The sequence below is a fragment of the Tachysurus fulvidraco genome, chromosome 22 (assembly GCF_022655615.1).
Source record: "Tachysurus fulvidraco isolate hzauxx_2018 chromosome 22, HZAU_PFXX_2.0, whole genome shotgun sequence".
Taxonomy (NCBI): Eukaryota; Metazoa; Chordata; class Actinopteri; order Siluriformes; family Bagridae; genus Tachysurus; species Tachysurus fulvidraco.
The window spans coordinates 3,433,347-3,454,619 of NC_062539.1; the positions used below are offsets into that span (position 1 = coordinate 3,433,347).

The 21,273-nt window shown below is 40.5% G+C and overlaps 1 protein-coding gene across 1 annotated transcript; it reads right to left on the bottom strand.

Moving 5' to 3' along the window:
• Positions 1-293: 293 nt before the first annotated feature.
• ahrrb (aryl-hydrocarbon receptor repressor b) lies at positions 294-21,258 on the bottom strand. The gene is made up of 9 exons (XM_027166070.2): positions 21,069-21,258; positions 20,156-20,249; positions 18,093-18,274; positions 7,881-7,987; positions 6,254-6,343; positions 4,168-4,288; positions 3,766-3,899; positions 3,363-3,541; positions 294-2,634 (listed from the first exon to the last, which is right to left on the bottom strand). Exons 2-9 carry the CDS (start codon positions 20,215-20,217, stop codon positions 1,701-1,703), a joined length of 1,809 nt encoding a protein of 602 aa, XP_027021871.2. The 5' UTR covers positions 20,218-20,249; positions 21,069-21,258; the 3' UTR covers positions 294-1,700.
• Between the last annotated feature and the right edge of the window lie 15 nt (positions 21,259-21,273).

Consider the following 21,273-nt stretch of genomic DNA (forward strand, 5'->3'; position numbering starts at 1 on the left):
CTCTCCAGGTTAAAAGAGCTGACTCACTAATCCTCGTGTTTTAATTAACACATAAACGTTTTAACACGGCAGTTAAACCATACAGTAGGATTACCTGTGAAATTCCTACATGATGAAATAAAATCATTTCCCATGAACATAATTAACATGTCTAAAATATCCAAAATAAAAACACAAGGAGGAAAAACTTTCAGCTGTTCTTCAGTGATACAAAAATTGTACTTTAATTGACAGCATTATTTTTTTATTTCCAAAATCTCGACTGTTATCAAACAAAAGATTTATAGACATGGTTCAGTTAAAACATTTATTCAGACATAAGGCAATGAATTTTCTTCATCAAAGAATAAGGTTTCACATACACACACACACACACACACACACACACACACACACACACACACACACACACACACACACACACACACACACACTCTCACATACACACACACACAAAAACAAGTGCACATTGTCACAAGCCGGTTAGCACGCACATGCAAATCTGATGCCAGGAGCATCGTCGTCCTCGAACAAAATGGTGTTCTTAAATCAGATGATACAGAAACAGATGACACTTTTGAGCTGATTGTGGCACATCCCAGGTGGGGACCTTCAAATTAAATTAAAGCCAAAGCCAATAGAAAAAAACACAGAATTGAATTTTGGATGTAAAATCCTACACAAACAGACTATGGCTTCTAAGTTAAAATGACAGAACGAGCCACAATTGTTGTCGATGCAGAATACTGTTTTACATCCATACATTTCACCGTGGATTTGCACTGAAAACCAAAACAATACACAAGTCTATTAATGTATCCTTTAGTTTTGGTTGACAGCAAGTGAAATTTCTCAAATCATCTTGCTATTTCAGCAAATCTCATTGTCATCAAATCGTGTTGGTATAACAGTACGGCAAAAAAATTTTTTACTTCACACTTTTGACCTATTTCCTGTTTAGAAAATGTCCATGAAACAACTGAGTTTGCGTTATCACTTACATAATAGCAGCTATAAACATATGCTGGTTTGTCTTTTTCGTTAGTTATTAAAGAAAATGCAAACAAAGGAACGAAATATAAAACCTCCCATTTTACAGAGATACCAGAAAGCACAAACTACTTTGAGTCATGAAGACTTCACTGTGACAAAGTACTGACACTGGAGACTCATACCGTTCCTTAAAGAAAAACTTTAAATCCTTTTTTTATTGTTAAATATGCAGATACGGTTTTTAAATTCTATTTATTATTAGTATTAGATTATGTGAAATGTCTGCCACATAGGTCTCCCTGATTGAGTTGTTGCTATAGAAACGAAAGAAGAGACTCGCAGAAGCTGCGGTTATAGAAAATTGTTCAATATCTTCTGACCAATCGGAACAAAGGATGGGAAGTGGTATAAATAGTATCCTGTAACAGGAGTTTTTTCCTTCTCTTTGTGGTCTGTACGTTTTAAAACCAGGCTACTGTTAGATACGATATAAACGAAATGTACAATATAGTTCCAAACTGTACATGATGTACAAATCCATATCCGGTAACTACAAAGATTCGGCTACAAATATGAGCTACAAAATACTCTGTCATTTTTACTAAAGTGCCTTAAGAGAGGACTAGCCCTTAAAAACAAGCGTTAGAACACCTGTGTACAATAAGACATATACCTGAGCTTCAGAATGTAGCATTTGGCGCTTAAGATTATTGCATATACAGATATGCACTGGTTTTATGCACCACTGAGGTCAGTGCACAATTTGCCTCATTTCTATCCACATGTTCTTGTATGACATCGTGGCTGCCGTCAGTCCAGGGCAGAGAGTCCATGGGTTCTCTTTTGATGGGGTGAAGAAGACTGTGGTTCCTCACCTCGTAGCTCAGCTTGTAGTCGGGCTGCATAAAGCCCTTGGACTCAGAGCTGTTCATGTACGTGTGGCAGTTTGTACCCTGAAGGCTCTGAGGGTCTGAATGGTCTTTATTAAGGACACATTTCAGTGGCCTACCTGCTCCTGCGTAGAGATATTTGTGGTGTCCGTTGATGCTGGAGATATTGGTGGTGCAAGGCTTGCTATAGTGCTCGTCGTAGTCTACCTCTGTTTTCACCTGGGGTGCGTCAGGGAAGGGTGCGCTGTAGCGCCAGGCACCGTTATAAGGCGCACCGTATATACCGCATCCGTTCTCCGAGTCAGAGTCATGCTCTGTCTTTATGGCGGTCTCGGGCAGCAGTGTGTTGCCATAACAATCATTATTGCCCATGTATCTGCTCTCTGACTTCCTGTACCCGCAGTACGCGTCCTTATCTCCGAGTCCATACTGCTTACACTGGGACATCGCAGCAGCGCATCCTGGGGAGAAGCGGAATTTTCCGGACTGGACGTGCTTCCCCGGTTTGCTGCCGAAGTAGCCGCTGTGTGAGGCGGAGTGACACCGAGAGTCCCAGGAACTTTGCGTAGGCTGCACTTTATGGACCGCCATAGAGGACACGCAGTAGTTCAGGGGCTCGTCCTGGGCGTAGAAACCGTCGGCTTTATACTGGATGCCTTCTTTGGTGAGAGACGCCCAGGAGTTGCTGTTCCAGTTAAGTGCCATGTCACCTTCGTCACAAGATGTGCGAGAAATTTGGTGCTTTTTTTCACTGCAATATATATAAAAAAAAAAACTAAAGTTACCACAGAATCACATTAGGACAAATAATTCCTAAATTTCATATATTATCGACACTTAATTAGACAACACGACTCAGTTAACTTTACAGATGACTGATGGATTTTGGCCAGTTTTTATATTGTCATGTCTCATGGGAGAAAACTGTAACAGTTGTATGGTCCTTGACTTCTCAAAACAAACAAAGGGCAAAAAAAAAAAGGCCAAAAAAAAACCAATTTGTCCAAAAAAAATGTACATTTCCCCCCCAAAACGAATCTAGGTGGGAAGAAAAAAAATACATCTTTCCTACTTTCACATTCATTAAGCGAGTATTTAGCAGCCAGGGGTTACAAAAGAAGCACGACTAGTTATTTAAAAGCAGAGCTTTGTCACTTGGTGTTCTTGAGCAGTTCATCATCAGTGACCTCAAAGAAGGTTCATCTACAGATAATTTTAAATCCAGCGATGTTTACAAACGAAGAGCCCTCGATACTGTCAAGACATCCCAGCAAATTCTGTCCGAGTTCAGACAGTTAAAAGTCAAGACCTAAACAACTTCAGAGGATGAACTCCTAAAGAAAATGTTTACTTTTGATATATTCTACTTTTCTTGGCCTTTTCTACCGCACTTTTCCCATTCAGCAGGACGAGTTAGTAGGAATGAAAGAATTCGCTACAGCAAACAGGCTTTGAGATACTTGTGCGCAAAGAACGAACCTGATGTTGGAGCCTTTCTGTTTGCTCATCATGCATTTTATCTTGAGCTCGGTGATGGAGGGCAGGACGAGTGGCACGGCCACGCAGAACAGAGCCAGCTGAGGCGGCATCAAAACTCCAGATTTACTCTTCCTCTTCTGGCCTTGAAGAAACTTCAGACTGCCCTGGAACTGCATCCTCTGCATCCAGACAGTGTGTGACGAACAAAACGGCAAGCGTAAAGATGATTCTGGTTAAGATCTGACTTAAATTGCATGGCATTTTTTCTCCTAATGTCAAAACATTTCGATCTGCATGAAAGTCTTCTCTGACAAAACGAGCTTGCGCTGCTAATTCTTAAGGAAAAGAAGATGTTTTGACATGGAGGCGTATGTGAAAATCGTTACGATACTCTGTGACTCACCAGGAAGCCGGACTTGTTGTCAAGCAGACAGCGTACTCGGGCGATGAAGCAGCGAGTCAGGAACGGAGACAGATCGGTAGGGACGCCGTCGAGCTCTTGTGCATTAAACAGACTTCTCACCATGTAATCTTCATCTATGCATACACAATTCATAAAACATGATAGCGATACTTCTCGTTCATAAGCATACACTTTTATGGTGTGGTCTAAACGTGGACCCAGAGTCCCAAAACGTAAGATATGCGTACAGATGGGATCACCTACTGTTTATTAGGATTATTAACTGATTAGATCGGCGCAGATGACAGTTACAATTCCCAGAGAAAGCAAAATGTAAAAACTAAACACAGTTCGGCCGTCTGCCTGGGTGTAAAGGTGCTTTTCTGGTAATTACACACACACCGGTTCCTGAGGGAGAGTGATGTTCCTGCTGAGGATTCATGGCCCAATGCAGCTGTCTTCTGAACTCCTGCCGCTCATCCACGTGGATATAATCGAAGACGTTCTGGTGCATCACGTCGGTCTGCCACAGACAGAAAGGTAAAACACACACACAAACACACACACACACAGCTTGAGTCTGACCCTGTTTAACCTCCTGCGTCAGTGACCCCTTTGTGTTTGGCCACTGCGGTTGTAATACACACTTGACCTGCTCCATGGTTGGGTGAGTGGTGCACAATGAGCCTGCCAATATGATCTCTCCTGGTTTACACTGCGAGTGTCAGTAACAGGAAACCAACAGAGCGTATCCCAAACACACACACACACACACACACATTTAGAAAGGATTTTCAGTAAACAGGTGTCTCTCTGAACTCTTCTGGATCTCTGAACCAAAACCAATAATCTGTTTTTAACATATTCAGGAAGTAAATCATTTATGTTGAGTCTATAGATTTTGTTTTAGCTTTTCTGTTGCATTTCACAGGAAAGGAATGGGCTAATTTCACAAAACATGGCCACTGGGATTGCCAAAGGTTTTTGTGTGTGTATATATATATATATATTCCAATGAGTCAAATGTTTTAACAAAGAAATTTGCACAAATCCACTACAGAAGATGTTTTCAAAGCTTTAAAAGAATTTCCTCTTGCACTTATTTTAAAAATGGACTCAAGTTACAGGTAGATATTTGTTTGACTTCTGGTTGACCGTATGCTCGCATGTAAAAAAAAAAAAAAAAAAAAAAAGTAGACATCAACCTATAGGTCATCTATCACTTTTAAAATCAGCTTAATTTATGTAAACGCAGTCACTGACTGCTGCGCAAGCAAATTTAACACGCATGCTTGTGTAATGCTGATTGGCTCCTACGAGAGTTCGCTTATTTTTTTTAGCCTCGTTAGTGTTTTAAAGGTTCCTTTATTTCCAGAGTGTCTGTCTGACAGCTTGAGTTCTCTCGTGCCTTTCTCTCTTCCTCCTTGCTGTGAGCTGCTGTGGGGGCAGGGCTTCGACAGCTCTCGTTTTGTTTAGGCATTGCGTGACAGCGGGACGGCGTGCATGATGACAGACAAAACCATGCAATGATGATGAGAAAAGGAGAAAGAGAAGAGAGAGAGCGAGAGAAACCTGTTCACATGCATAATTCCACCACACAAAGTTCCAGGAGTTATAGCTATACCCTCTGTTTAGAGAAAAAAAAAAATCTCCCAGTAAAATATCCAAGCTTCCCTTTATAACCCCGACTGAAACAGGCACCGCTCTGAACGCTTTGTCTCACGAAGCTGTGCTCGCACGCCTATCGACAACCAATCCCATCTAATTTTCCATCAGCTGCCAGACCCGGTGACTCTTTTGTTAAATTACTTTTGTTACAAGAGCTGTTTTAGTGCTTGCCTAAGAAACTTAACACTTACAGCCCTGTAACAGACCTGTAAATTAACCTTGGGGTTAAAAAAAAAAAAACAAAAAAAAACACATCTTCTTCCTTCGCATGCCAGCGCTGGGCCATGACCCTTTTTTTTTTTTTTTTTTACAGACAACCACACTTGATTTTTTTTTGGTTTGGATTCTTTGGAGAAAAGAGAGGCTTTAAGTGCAATGAAAGTTTCCTAGGATATAAACAGATGCTAATTTAGTATTTTATTACATCATCAATTTTAGACCGAGACGATCTGTTACTCGTGATTAAATATAACCATGAAACATTATCATGAATGAAGTCACCAAAATATCACTCTTTTTTTTTTTTTTTTGCGTCTTGACAGAAAAACGACTCACGAAAGAGTCAAACAAGACTGGTGATTAAACTACAGATCGGTAGCAAGTTGGAATCGTGCCTTAATCGTACATTTAACGCAGAGCTCGCTCCTCTTTCAGAGACGCTATGTCTGTATTATCTATAAGGTTTATAAATCTAACTGAAATTATATTCGCCGTCAAAGATATTCACTCGAATGAAGTTGACTGATCGTATATTATATGTAAATGAAGAAATCCTGACTGTGTACAGTATGATGGGAAAAAAAAGAGAGCAGATGTTTACCTGATGGAATCCCAGGTAGTCTACGATTGTAGAGGAAGCGTAGAAGATGATACCGTCTGAGCTAACGATCAGCGCAAACCCTGTCAAGGACTGGAACAAAAGGACACAGACACGTCATACACTCGGCACTCGCTTTCAAATCTGTGAGACTTATATTGTAAAAATAAATAAATAAATAAATAAATAAATAAATAAATAAATAAATAAGTAAGTAAGTAAGTAAATGAAATAGAACCACATTAATGCTAAAGGCATAAACAAAATCGTTTTTTTTTTAAAACTAATCTTAAAAAGGTACGAATTAGTATCTAAGTGGATGCATAGAGTGTTAGCGCGCTATTTGTAATAAGTACATGAGACAATAGCTTACATTTGCAGGAGAGCAATTTTAAGACATTGTCTATGGGACTGAATTTGTTCCGTGTTCATGACAATGCAGCATGCAGCCGTTTATTCTTAACCTAATTGTCGGCGAGTAAATTATTTTCCGTCGGGTCGTGGCTGGAGCGTCCGGCCGTTGCGCGCTACTTCTGCATTTCTACATGCACTGCGAAGGTTCAATCAGGATGAACAGTGCAGACCACTAAAGCCAAAAGTTAGTTCTTGTTAGTGCTCTGTTAAATCCTGAAAATGCCTTTTTACACTTCTTGTGGTTTCAGGTTGCTAGGCAACTTGTAACGTTGAAATTGTTTACATAATGGCAGACCACAATGTTGTGTTTCCGCTGCACATACTGGCAATTTGGGGAGAGAGACTCTGTCTTTTACTGCTGCTTTACCTGGAACAGTCTGAGTATTTACTCAGTGAACGTGTAAGTGAGGTAGCTACATCAGACGCACGATTTCTAATAATAAACACAGACAAACAACCGCAAAGTTGTTCTTGAATTAACTTCTGTCTAAAGGTCTGAGTAATCTTATCTTATAACTGTACGAATCCCACCCAGGCTACTATTTCTGACTCTTGATCGATACAGAGGGTTAGTGACAGCAGTCTGCTTCCTACTTGACACGTGACCTAACACGATTTTATCGTGTGATTGTACAGGGATATTTTTAAGCTGTTCTGCAGCGACTGAGAAGAGACGGAGAACAGGGAAGGAAGGACATATGGACGGAAGAGCGTGCTTAGCCTCGCTTGTCTTTTTATGTCACAGTCTGAGTAAAATACCAGGAGAGCTTCCTCTCTGCTGGTTGGAAGTTAAAGATCGCTGTGAGTAATGAATGTGTGTGTAAGTGTGTTAAACAAAGGCACAATTTCTTCGACCTTTATGGCTTCAGGTGAAGAGGTGAAAGATTACACTAGTTCTTGTTTCCCTGTTTCTGTCAGACATTCGGGCCACGGTTATGGATATGTAGATTAAGCGCACACACACACAGACACAAACAGACACAGACACACACACACACAGACAGACAGACACACACACAGACAGACAGACACACATACACACACAGACACACACACACACCCATACACACAGACATACACACACAGACGTACACAGACACACACACGCACACACACAGACACACACAGACACACACACAGAGACACACACACAGAGACACACACAGAGACACACACACACAGACAGACACAGACACACACAGACACACACACACACCTCAAGAAGAAGATCACTTTCCAGAATGCTGTTGCCTAGACTTTGTTTCTTGGTCTCAGGGCTGCAGGATGCAGGACTTAGCTTTTTGCTCGATTTCTCCTGAATAGCTGTGTGTGAGAGAGAGAGAGAGAGAGAGAGAGAGAGAGAGAGAGAGAGAGAGAGAGTGAGTGAGAGAGAGAGAGAGAGAGAGAGAGAGAGAGAAATAAATGGGTTCAATGCATGCATGCAAATCAAACCCATTTTTGAATGAATCATATGTGAGCGGTTTCTGATTATTTGTGAACCTCAGCCAGGGAATATCTTTGCGTTGTTGTAAATGAAACCTTCCTCGGCTGTATACACACTTCTGTTTGAATATACACTTCTCTGAAACAACAGGCTCGCACATCACTTGTTACACGTACGCTAACACGAACAGCAGACGCCGTCAGAATTGACTTGCGTTTGAAATTTGGAGTGTGGACGGAGGTCACTTTTGCAGGGTGACCACCATCCTGAGCATCTCCCATGCCGAATACACCACACAAAAAGACATTTATCCCCACCCTGACCCTCCTGGGCACATGTCAGCCCACACAGGAATCCAGCGGCGGAGTTCACGGCCTGCTTCCGTGCCGGTCCTCGCCTTTTCGCCACCATTCAGACCTCTCAGAGATTCTGATGGTTTTCTCAGAGCTTACCGCAACAGCTTTCCGTGACCGGTCGACTGAGACGGGAAAAATAACTCCAAATGTGCGTGCCTTTGTTGAATATGGTGAGTCAAGTGGCATATGTTTGCTTTGCGGATCAAAAAACGGCTAAATTCCTAAAAACTGACTCCTTGAGTGGAGCTGTGTTAAACTCTGGGCTTTGCCTGGAATGTGCCTTTTAATTTAAAACATTTTTGTGGGCAATTCAAAGGTTAACTGCGAGGTACGCAAGTTACCCCTACGCTTTATTTGCTTTGAAATTAATCGCAGGATGATTGTACGATTATTCCCGGGTTTTAGTGTCGGATTTTGACATAAGGTACGCAGGTTGTGCCGGCGAAATAATTTATCATGGAATTAATTTCGCCGTGACAGCCGAGAGTCGAGAGCTCTCTAACAAACATGCGCCTTATGATCGATCACATGTGCTTTTAGTAATGTGTACATTTATTATTTTTATTATAAAATTATATATATATATATATATATATATATATATATATATATATATATATATATATATATATATATATAATAAAAATCCCTAATAAAAAAAAAAAATAAAAAAAAATTAAAAATTTTTAATAATTGTTTCATTTACGGCCGTGATGATTAATGATGATAAATGCGTCCTGGTAACCCGAATTATGAAAATACATCTGTCGTATTTAGCGTCTGAGACGACTGAAACAAATATGCTTCTCTGCCGGTGGAAATCTTTTAGAGGACGTCCCAGCCCTGAGCGTGTAATGTCCAACATGTGATTCGAATATTCACTTCCTTTTTCTTAATAACTGTCAAAACGTGCGTCATAATCCTTCTCACGCAGGTACCACCACATGCAATATATAATATGCAATACACACGCACACGCACACACGCATATACACATTTGCACATATTGCTCTATATATTTCTATAAATATACATACAAATGCGCATACTGTACACATAAATGTCATAGATAGATAGATAGATAGATAGATAGATAGATAGATAGATAGATAGATAGATAGATAGATAGATAGATAGACAGAATGCTCAAAGAGTCTAATCATTACATCAGGCACTCTCACATCCTACTTCCCTCATTCGATAGTCACGCTACAGGGTACTGAAGGCTTCCTGTGCATCGTATAAACCTGAAAATAACAACACGAAAGGAATTTGATTATTCAGATTATTTATTATGTCTCGATATCTGTCCCTATCACAAAAGCTTGACCGGAACATTTCAGTCTACATATGAATTTGATAATATGGTCGTACGTTTAAGGAGAGAGTACGGAGGTTTTTTAGGGATGCTTTTGAGGTATGTGAGTGTTAGCGCTGGAATGTGAGTGTTAGCGCTGGAATGCGTGTGCAGAGCTGGAGTGTGTGTGCAGAGCTGGAGTGTGTGTCACCTGATTCATGTTAAATCTGACTGCTTAGCATCAGGACAAGAAAGAAAACACAGGAAAGAAGTAAGAGGATGTTATACATACAAAATGAGTGGCTGGGAAAAATATGTTTGTGTGTGTGTGTGTGTGTGTGTGTGTGTGTGTGTGTGTGTGTGTGTGTGTGTGTGTGTGTGTGTGTGTGCGTGTGTGTGCTGGGGAGGGGTGATTGAGGGATTCCCAAATCCGTCTTCAAATAATCCCTGTTGCGTGCAGAGGCTCTGTGACTCAGCGTGCGAGTGTGCTATTTTGCCTTCAACCCCCCTTCACCCCCTACACACAGCAGTAAGTGTGATTGTGTGTGTGTGTGTTTGTAAGCAGAAACCTTTCCTGAGCGCTCTACAAGGCCTGAACTTGAAAGCTTTTCTCAGTAGCACAGCCCTTAGCCTTAGATCTGTCAACGACCCCTCGCAATGAGACAAACACATTTGCGCGCTATTTTTCCTCCATCTCGCACGAAACACAATGAGAGTCGTGTTTTTTCCTCCTTTTTTGTTTTGTTTCGAATTCTCTGAAGACACATGCTTCTCCGCTGATTCACTAGGAAACCATTGCCAAAACCTCCAGGTGGTCTCCGTAAGGCAGGTGTATAAGCCGCTTTCACAAAACCGTTGTTCGCCGGTGGACGAAAAATTCCTCGCTGCATTTCACCGCCCGCTTGTTTTGATAAGGCTATGGAAATAAAAACCAGGCCCACTCCTGACTGTGATGTACAATTTATGAGCAGATGTGCATTTATGCCCCAGTTTTGTAGAGAGGAACCGAATGACTCTGTTGCCGATCGCCGTGCTCGTACCCACACTTCTGATTTGAACGCTTTCTTTGACGGATACTATTTATAAATACCTGCTTTGTTTCTAAATAGCTTGCCGACATCAGAATCTGAAGTACCTGTATGTATGAGATTAGCTTGCTTAGATCACCGGCCGTCGCGGCCTGGGATCGTCCGGAACACTGGCTTATATACAACGTAAGAATCGGTTAAGCTTGATGAACTAATTTTCAACCGTTAGCATATTTGTATCTAGAAAGCTAATTTTCAAAATTTTCAAGTCATTGTCATTTTACAAAAGCGACCGACTGCTATCATTAATATGCAAATTTACTCTATGTTCTCACATTAACATAAAACGTTTAAGCGTTAAGATTATACATTTTATTGTTCGATATTTGCTAGGTACCGTCTGTCAGTTGGATTAACGCTACCGGAAAAAAAAAATGTTAACATTGAAATGACAAAATTCTCCATTGTTACCAGAATAAAAGCCCCATTACAGGTTCTCCTACGTCATAGATTAGAGCATCTGTCATTTAATTGTCATAGTCATGAACAATGCAATGATCTGAGCCCTACTGACTAGACGTAACCAGATGACAGCGTAATTATGATCTATATCCCTCTCTGTTTCAACACAATCGCACGCATTCCTAGCCTGCTCTTAATCACGCAGACTTTCCCCAGCCGGTGTGTGAGCTACAACCCCAGTAATAACTGCTGATCCACTCACACATGGCTGAGTAGAGCGCGCTTTAAGCCCGGCCGACCGATCGGCTTAACGCGCAGGTAGCTACGTATTCCACTTTACAACACACAATGGGATTATAATAGGCTGGAATGTGATGTGTGTATTTTTGTGCGCTGACAGAGCACGAGTGTGTGAGAGAGAGATACAGTATGCAGTAGGTGGAGGAGTGGAAGGAGTAGGAATCTGCAGGCTCATTTTTGCACGGCTGGTCTCGTGTGCCCTGACGGACAGATCATTTTCATAAGCGGCTCTCTGAGGTCAGGGCCCAGTCTGCTACAGTCACGCAAGCCCTGCTTTTTTTCCACTCCTATTGCACGCGCAGTCTCTTAAAGGGCCAGCGCGCCGGTTTCAGCGCCAGACGACCACACTGCAACAGCGAGCGTGGCGTTCTTGATCTCTGAAGGTAGAAGTGAGGTGAATTCCTGCTTTGTTTTTGGTTAAAGGAGGAAGTGGGGAAAAAAGCACCCTGATGAATAAGTTTTAAAGGAGAGAAGGATAGTGATGAAAAAATGATTCGAAGGGGAAGCCCTCTGTTTGGAGTCTGCGATGTGATTAATAAGAGAATGACTTATTCCGAATTAGATTCGCGGTCACGTACAAACAGATGTATGTTTGCACACCAAAGACACATAGAGGACAAATAAATATGTGGCCTCACCAGCATCAAACGCAGACCAACCAAACAGTGGTTTGTCTTCCAAAGAAAGCTTGTCTTTCAAAGGCAAACCACTTCTAAGGCTAACCAAGCCCACAATGTGTTGATCACCGTCTCTGTGGATTTTACACACTATAACATGTCCGTTTCTTCTAGTATTGTACGTTAATTCCAATTATTGATCTTTTGCTCAGAGTCCAAATGGAATGTATCATTAAGCTCAATAAAAAAACGCAAACTAAAACACTCTAGAATAGTTCAAAACGTTCATTTAACACTATTTTAATATGATCTTTCTGTTCTAGTCCAATTTTTTTTACACGGTATAAACATAAACATAGTCCCACCATGGCTTAATTCTTGTCTACAATACGTCACTTCCTGTCACTCCTCGTAACTGGAAGCTACGATGTCAGACAAGACCTATAGGAAAAAATCCTGCTTGCGCTACGACTATGAAAACGATTCTGCTTACAGTAAATGCAGTGTTTGGTTGTATATTTACTCTAATAAGCAATCATATGTATATGGGACGGTTTGCAGCCGAGTGTGAAGCGGCGGGGATGAGAATCAGCGCCTCCAAGTCCGAGGCCATGGTTCTCAGCCGGAAAAGGGTGGCTTGCCCCCTTCAGGTTGGTGGCGAGCTCCTGCCTCAAGTGTAGGAGTTTAAGTATCTTGGGGTCTTGTTCACGAGTGAGGGAAGGATGGAGCGGGAGATCGACAGGCGGATCGGTGTATCTTCTGCAGTAATGTGGTCGATATACCGATCTGTTGTGGTGAAGAAAGAGCTGAGCCGCAAGGTGAAGCTCTCTATTTACCAGTCGATCTACGTTCCTACCCTCACCTATGGTCATGAGCTTTGGGTCATGACCGAAAGGACAAGATCCCGGATACAGGCAGCCGAAATGAGTTTCCTCCGCAGGGTGGCTGGCCGCTCCCTTAGAGATAGGGTGAGGAGCTCGGTCACTCGGGAGGAGCTCAGAGTAGAGCCGCTGCTCCTCCACATCGAGAGGAGTCAGCTGAGGTGGCTCGGGCATCTGTTCCGGATGCCTCCTGGACACCTCCCTGGGGAGATGTTCCGGGCATGCCCAACCGGAAGGAGGCCCCGGGGAAGACCTAGGACACGCTGGAGGGACTATGTTTATTGGCTTGCCTGGGAACTCCTCGGTATTCCCCCGGAAGAGCTGGAGGAAGTGTCTGGGGAGAGGGAAGTCTGGGCGTCCCTGCTTAGACTGCTGCCCCCGTGACCCAGCCCCGGATAAGCGGTAGAAGATGAATGGATGGATGGATGTATATGATTACTCCATGCTAACTCACTTTGCTCGGGAACAGGTAGGTTAAAAAAATTGCGTATTTGTTTCGAACCAAATAAATAAATAAATAAATAAATAAATAAATCCCTGGGCCAGATCATTTCCAGTCCAAAAAGTCAAGAGATAAAAACATGCCTTAAACCTAAATCGAAAATGAAATCTAATCAAAAACGACCGCGGAACGTGTTTGAAATATTGTATTACACGCATATGAAAGTGAGTAAGTGGGGCTCGAGGCTGAAGAGGCATAAATCATTGCCTTTAAAAATAGGAGTAAATGCAGATAATGAGAGGAAGTTTGCACTAGTCACTAACAACTGGAAAATTTCATTCATTGAACTTTTGGGAAATATCCCAAAATGTCACAAAGCAATAATTTGATCGGCGTTCCTTTGTGCAGCAAAAGGTTAATTTTCCAAAAGGTTAATTAACCCTCACTTATTAGGAAATTTGTCAAGGAACGAACGAAGTGTCAAAATAGAAACATCGGGTGTAATCGCAGCCGTCGCTCGACACGGTGCAGCTCAGAGCCAGGATTCTTTATTTGGGTCATTTATTGCTAGTTTGCACGACACTGCGTGCAGATGGGCTGTTTTCTGTTGCCAAAACACATAAAACTGATTAATTTGGTTTCCCCTGAATGCTGTTATTCTCAATTATACAACAATTATTCAAATTTGAACTATCTCACAAGGATCACGAGCAATTTTCACAAACAAGAACGGCAGGTGGAGGCATGCACGTATAAAGGCACACGGATTTCTGATGAAGGAGTGTTTCTCAAAGGCGGCGCGGCGCTCGAGCCCGGCGCTAAACCGTACTAGGTCGAACGCTCTTGTACCTCATCGACGTTCCATCTTTTTTTTAGCTCTTAGCAGAGTTTGGTAGGAATGTAAAACATATACACAATGAAAAAGGGAAGAAGAAAAAAAAAGGAGTGTTTTGAGGGACAGGCTGTGATGGAATTTCCTCCGATCTGCACGCAATGCTCAGTAAGGATCTGCCAGAGAGAGTGGGACGGTTGCCAGGTACACACGTAATTGGGATTCCATTGTGGGGCATTTATGACCCCGGGGATCAGCAGTCTAACATCTGTTCTCTTTGGTTATCTCTGAATGAACTCACACATAACTTCAGCAGGCTCGTTCTTGAGGCTTGGCTTTATTCCCCCCAAAAGAAAAAGAAAAGAAAGAGAATGAGATTATTTTTATTAACAAATAAAACAAATGAAAAAAAAAGGGGAACATACTGTACAGTCTTCCCATTTCGATATTACATCAAGGAAATCCAATTCCTTGCTGTAGTCATACAAGATATGACTAAGCTTGAGTTTTCTGAGCGACACGATGTAATCTACCTCGTTTCACACGGTACATCGATTTTTATTCATTTCTGATGAACATGATTTGACTGCATTGCAAACGCTCTGTTTTATGTGTTATGGAAATCAAGCCACAAACGTATTCTGCACTTTCTTCCCATAACGTGGCTTCGTGGACGTCTGAACCGTTCCGTTAAAAGCCTTTACAACAAACGGTCATCACATGAGGACAAAAAAAGCTGATCAGCGTTAATCCGAAAGCATCCAGAAGCATGAACAGTGTTGGTGAACTATTCAGACCTTCCTCTTTTGCTGCACACATCACCCGGAGGCTGTGAGGCTTGCCAGGTTGTAATGAGCAAAGCATTTCCCTGGAGGCATTCAGTGCTAGTCTCTTATCTTGGCAGCAGCCAGCTTCTTCATGTGGAGCTCAATTACTCCCTCATGTGCTGTAATGCACGGATTATGGTACGAGTCAAAAACACCAAAAGGCTCCTGAAAAGCCACTGACCAATGACTCAGAGTGAGTTAAAAACCTGGAGCTACTTGTTCATGTGCTTTAACATGCACAAAAACATTATTTACTGATGTGGTAAACGGTGCAGGAGTCCAGCTTGTGTTTTAGTCAAATCGGGGCAGCCGCAATAAAATATTGTAACTGTTCGGCAGCTTGAATTTCGTCTGCATACGCCGGCCTTAGGGAAATATACCAATGGGTTATTATAGTTATAAGACACAGGTATTGATCCACGTTAGCTTCCAATACAAACATGGGCAACAAGATGTGAAGGGCCAGTGACAAGACATATTTCTTCCATTCGGGACAGATTTCTGTTTCCTTTCCAATTTTGTACTTACAGCAATGCTGATTTATTGTATTTTCTGATGTTCCAGAGCTGCTCTGTGTCACCATGACAATCCTGTAATAGTGATTCACGGTTAGTACCGCATCCGGGTGTAAAGGTCAGGATCCATACACAATCTCTAAACTTCATCTCTACCTAAATTTAGGCATTGAAATTTTCGACTACACTGTGACGGACGGGAGCTGGCAGCCAATCGGTGAAGCGAGAGTCAGACAGAATTGAGAGTAGTGCCAGCATTGGCAGATTGGTGGACCTGGGATTTGAACTCACAACCGTCAGAACGGTTGAACAACACCTTAATGCCAAGGCTGCTACATCCAACAGTTTAGTTGAACCACAGAATGAGTGCCGTGGGCCAGCGTCGGGTTGTCGTAGCCAATCACAATAAGAGTTATGTAGACATACAATTTTATGTGCATTATGCAGGCTGGGGCGCATTACGATATGTTCCTACTTAAGTGCAACTGAAATACCCAAATCCTGCACCGTGTAGCTGTAAGGGGAGATTCAGTAATCATGACCTCTCGTTACACATATTTGCATAAAACAAATGTGTCTAGGTTCAAGTTTACTTTTCTATGGAGTGAGAAACACACAAAAATAAACAAAACTCAAAAACAACACAACTTGTGCATTTGAATTGACGTCAGTGAAACCGGGAAGGTTTTTGCTCAAGCAACAACAGTGTCATATACTAATATTAACACCTTCAAGTCCCAGGATTCATCAAACCCAGATATCATGATGATGATTATTATTATTGTAGTATTTGTTCTTAATCTTGTAATTATTATTAAATACGTTTTAAGACGCATCGTTAAAACGCGTCATGAGACACGTGGTGTGAAATGATCTGACGTAATCCTCTTAATCAGAAACAGTACAATGTCTAAGAGCGTCATTTATTCGACCTTTGCTGTGCTGTCCTACAGCCTGAGTGAGATACATATACAGTTAGAAAGAACAATTCAAACTCAATTTCAACACCAAGGATCTGGTAAAAATAACCCTGGAATCATGAGCCAATGAAACATAATAGTTTCTGACCTGAAGGACTTCCAGAAATAAATCAGTCCAAACAAAAAGGGCTGTGTCAAAGTCAACATTAGCTTAACCAGCCCCAACAGAGCCATAATATTCAGAAGGCCAATGGCATGGTTATTATTGTTCTATTATTAGTTTTTTTTTTCCTATTTAGATTCCAGGGTGTCTTCTGAACATATTGTAACAACAAAAAAACACATGCGTGACACCGAGCCATGATTTCATCGACAGCGTGACAAAGCCAAGGTACAGTATGGTGCTGTAAAGTAACAAAATTCAGACAATTGGCTTGAACGATTCCGGTCCTACATGTGTTCTGAAATGCCATTTCTTTACTTTTTATAACTTTTGGTCTGTTCTTTGACAAAGAAATGGAGAAATAATGTTTAAACATGGCTTCATCTTACACTTTCATGATATGATTACAGAGATATTACAAAGCTTGGAAGGAACCGGTAAAGATCACAGAGTCTACACAGCATGTACAGTACAGTCGGCCTGCTTAGTTTATCTGCCAACAAAGTTAAACCCATTTTATACAGAAGTGATGTGTAAAATTCATCTAATGGCCTGTAGGATATATATTATGTTATTATATTATTACCGTGAGCAAAGTGCAGTCTGCCATCTTAGGGCCTTTTTACACCTGGTCACTTCATGTGTTTTCTCTGATCCAATAGATGATATCTTGATTATATGATTGATTTGTTCCATTTGCATCAGGCCACATAAATGCGTCTCGGCAAATCCGATATCGATCCGATCTTTCTACTCCCACCCAAAATGCAAATATATTTTACCTCATTTCCGGGGTAATTGAAATGGAACACGCTTTGGTGTATGCGGTGTTCAGAATGCAATCAAAAAGAATATGAAAAACTCGTTATGACGGTTATGCTACAAAAAACAGCATTTACTGTTTGCTGCATTTTCACTGATTTTAAGACCCGACGAGACGCCTGCGTGAAAGATCACCTGCGAGTGACGTACTTCCGTTTGGGAGGAGTATAGCGCTGACGTATGTGGCTTGAACAACCACATTCATTTACACCTGTCCAGTTTCATCTGAAATGCGTCCCAGACCACCTCCTAAAGGGGTTTGAATGATCAAATTTATATCCGTCTCGAAAACGTTTCGGAGGGTGTTTAGACCTGGTCTTTTTACCATCGGATAGCTATCTGATCACAGAAAATGCATGAAGTAACCAGGTGTAAAAAGCCCCTTACACATACATGAGCTCACATATGCCTGTGATTGGTTAGTTGTCCTCAGATCAACAGGGCAAAGAGAGGATTTGGAAGGCGGTGGCATCAGCTAGCAAGGTAAAACACGTCAGAACTGCGACCAATAATTGTTCTTACTTTGGAAGAAGCTCTTCACACGCAGATAGCTCACACTGAGACGCAGCACTGACAGCTTGTCCAGTTTGGAGATGACCTCTGGAGTGAAGGGCAGGAGGCTGGCCAGTCGATCCAACTCGGCATTGAGTCGGTCCCGATGTCTCTTAGACGGGTTTGACTTCTGGTTCACTCCTGATGCTTTTCTGTACAAACCAAACACACAGGGCATGTCACAAACATGTTCAGCTACAGTACAGAAAAGAAGACGCTAAGGAGTTAAGTGAAAGTTTGATTTCTCACAGCTGCTTTAGTTTTGTTCCACCCAAAAAAAGAAAAAAGAAAAAAGAAAAAGGCTTGGGAATCATTGTGAAAAAGTATGAAAAATCCGGTGTTCTTAAAAAAAAAAAAAAATCGTTTCATCTTTGTACACGATTTATACTCAAACGAAAACACTCAGAGCTAAAACATTTAGAATCTGAAAACGGTTTAAGCTGCTTATCTTAAGCTGCATAGCTGTATAATAGCTGCTTAATAGCAGAATGTGTGTAAAAATACAGAGCAAGGACAAATGTATGTCTCAACTTTAAAACTCATTCATCCATATTTACTGTCTTTAATCAGGGTCATGGTTGATTTGGAGCAATTCCCGGGAACACACCTTTAAGGATTTTTTTTGCGTGTTTACGCCACTGCGACAGATTTGAAACAAAGCCATCAAGACTTTTTTGAAGTGTAGACATTAGCTTTAATTCAAGGGGATTAACAAAAATATTGCCTTAACAGTTTAGCAGTTAAATCAATTTACACAGCCATAGGCATAGGAACACAAGTAAATAAAATAATTAGACAAATGACTGGTAAACAGTTTAATGGGCAGGCGTGGCCTGTTTCGTCATTATTTCATGACAAATTCGTGACAAACGAGATAAAATGTCTGGTAGAAGAAGCAGGATGATTCAGTAAAATGCTGCAAAACAAATAGGATAGTGTGTCATTGTACTGTGCATAATAATGACTGCATAATAAAATAATGCACCTAAGTATTAAAAATAATTACGTCTGTTTGCCTAATTGCCTTTGAGCCGGTGAAAATAAAAGGACTGTAAATAAATGGCTTTCATTCCTAAATGGTTAATGCGGTATTTTTGTTGTGGTATACAGATGTATGTGCAAAATTACAAAAAATTTATAACTATCCAAATATTGGATACTACTTTATATTTCTCTAGTCAAACTAGACACGTACCTTTCAAAAGAGCCATATCACAGCGTATACTGTACCATTTCTTACCCCAAATATCATGGCCTCAACATTGTCTCACTCATATTATAGACATTAATTGTGAGGAGAAATGGCATCGATTTGGTACCCAGTTTCAATATCAAGCCAATGGCAACAAAAAAGGGTTAAAAAAAAAAACAAAAAAACATATCAGATCCTGTAACAATTGGCAACGACTGGAAATTGATTTTGGAGAGAAATTTATGTTTGAAGCTTAATGTTTACACCTAAGAAACAAAATGCTTTTGTTAGGATCGCTTTGTATTAAATTTGTACTTTCTACTTAATTAAATGTGTTACATTTACAACATAAGTGTTTTTTGTGTGAACATGTTTTTTTTTAAGCAAAGTACATTTTAAAGAAAACAATATCAGACCCTTTTCAATATCAGCAGATAGTGAAGGTTTATATCGGTGTTGGAAAAGGGAGGAAGTGATATTGCATCATGTCTAACCAATAATTCAGAGATCTGAGAATTATTGTGTAAACATAATGACTATCTGCATGGTGATGGTGATTTGTCCTACTTTTAGGAGCTATCTGTGTCATGTCAGTCAACATCACACATCTACTATATAAGGGAGGAAAAAAAATGTCATATACTCTTGTGTGTGTGTGTTTTTTTTACATTCTTAACGAGTAGTAACATCTATAAATGTGTGTATGAAATATCAATATCACCCTTTTTGCATTCAGGAATTTTCAGGCAGACATATTCAGCAAGTTACCTCTTTTCTGTGTGACTGACTGTGCATCGCTTTTGTTATTTAGATGAGTGCAATAAGAGTTTAAATACTCAGCTGCTTTTGAATGGGCTTTCTCCTCTTCCTCCCAGCATACAGACAGTCTCCAGGTGGAATCATGATGTTTGGCCAGTCGCTATTATCACTATAAACTGAACAAAACATGAATGAAAGTTGGGTTTCAAGTCCTTAAGTTTGACCAGCTAAAACATCAGCATTTCATCTTTAAGAATATATATTTAGTTAAACACATTATCAGTTCATCTTCAAAAATACATATTTAGCTAAAAACATTAGCATTTCATCTTCAAGAATAGATATTTAACTAAAAACATTAGCATTTCTTCTTTAAAAATAGATATTTAGCTTAAAACATTAGCATATCTTCTTTAAAAATAGATATTTAGCTAAAAACATTAGCATATCTTCTTTAAAAATAGATATTTAGCTAAAAGCATTAGCATTTCTTCTTTAAAAATAGACATTTAGCTAAAAGCATTAGCATATCTTCTTTAAAAATAGACATTTAGCTAAAAGCATTAGCGTATCTTCTTTAAAAATAGATATTTAGCTAAAAACATTAGCATTTCTTCTTTAAAAATAGATATTTAGCTAAAAGCATTAGCATTGAAGAATAGATGTAGATGAAGAATAGATCTTGAAGAATAGATGTTTAGCTAAAATAACGCATTAAAATATAAAGACAGACAGCACATTTGACAATAACAGACGTTTTGTCATAATTAGTAATAATTAGATCTTTTAAGTCGTAACTAAAATTTTAAACACCTAAATAACGTACCGTACATTTAATTCACGTCATAATGTATTATAGCAATTGTACAAAATCAGTCCCCTTAGTGTTTATACCGTACTAACGCTAGTGACAAGAAACTTCAGTAAGTTATCATTAAGTTTAACTTAATATACTATCGCGTTTATTAAAGTGAAGATTGTTTATTTTTACTTACAAAGTCTCAGGTAAATCCAGGTCGTGTTTGAGAAGAGCAAGACTACATGTGAGACAGAGAGTAAACAGAGAAAGTGCTGCACACAGATGTGTCTGAGGGCTTTTATAGACGCGGCTCAGGGTGGCGGTTACATCCTTGTGTTTCAGGCTCGAGCTTGGCACGCGACGCTCTCCGGATTCAAACGCACGCTCTCTCGCGCGCGCAC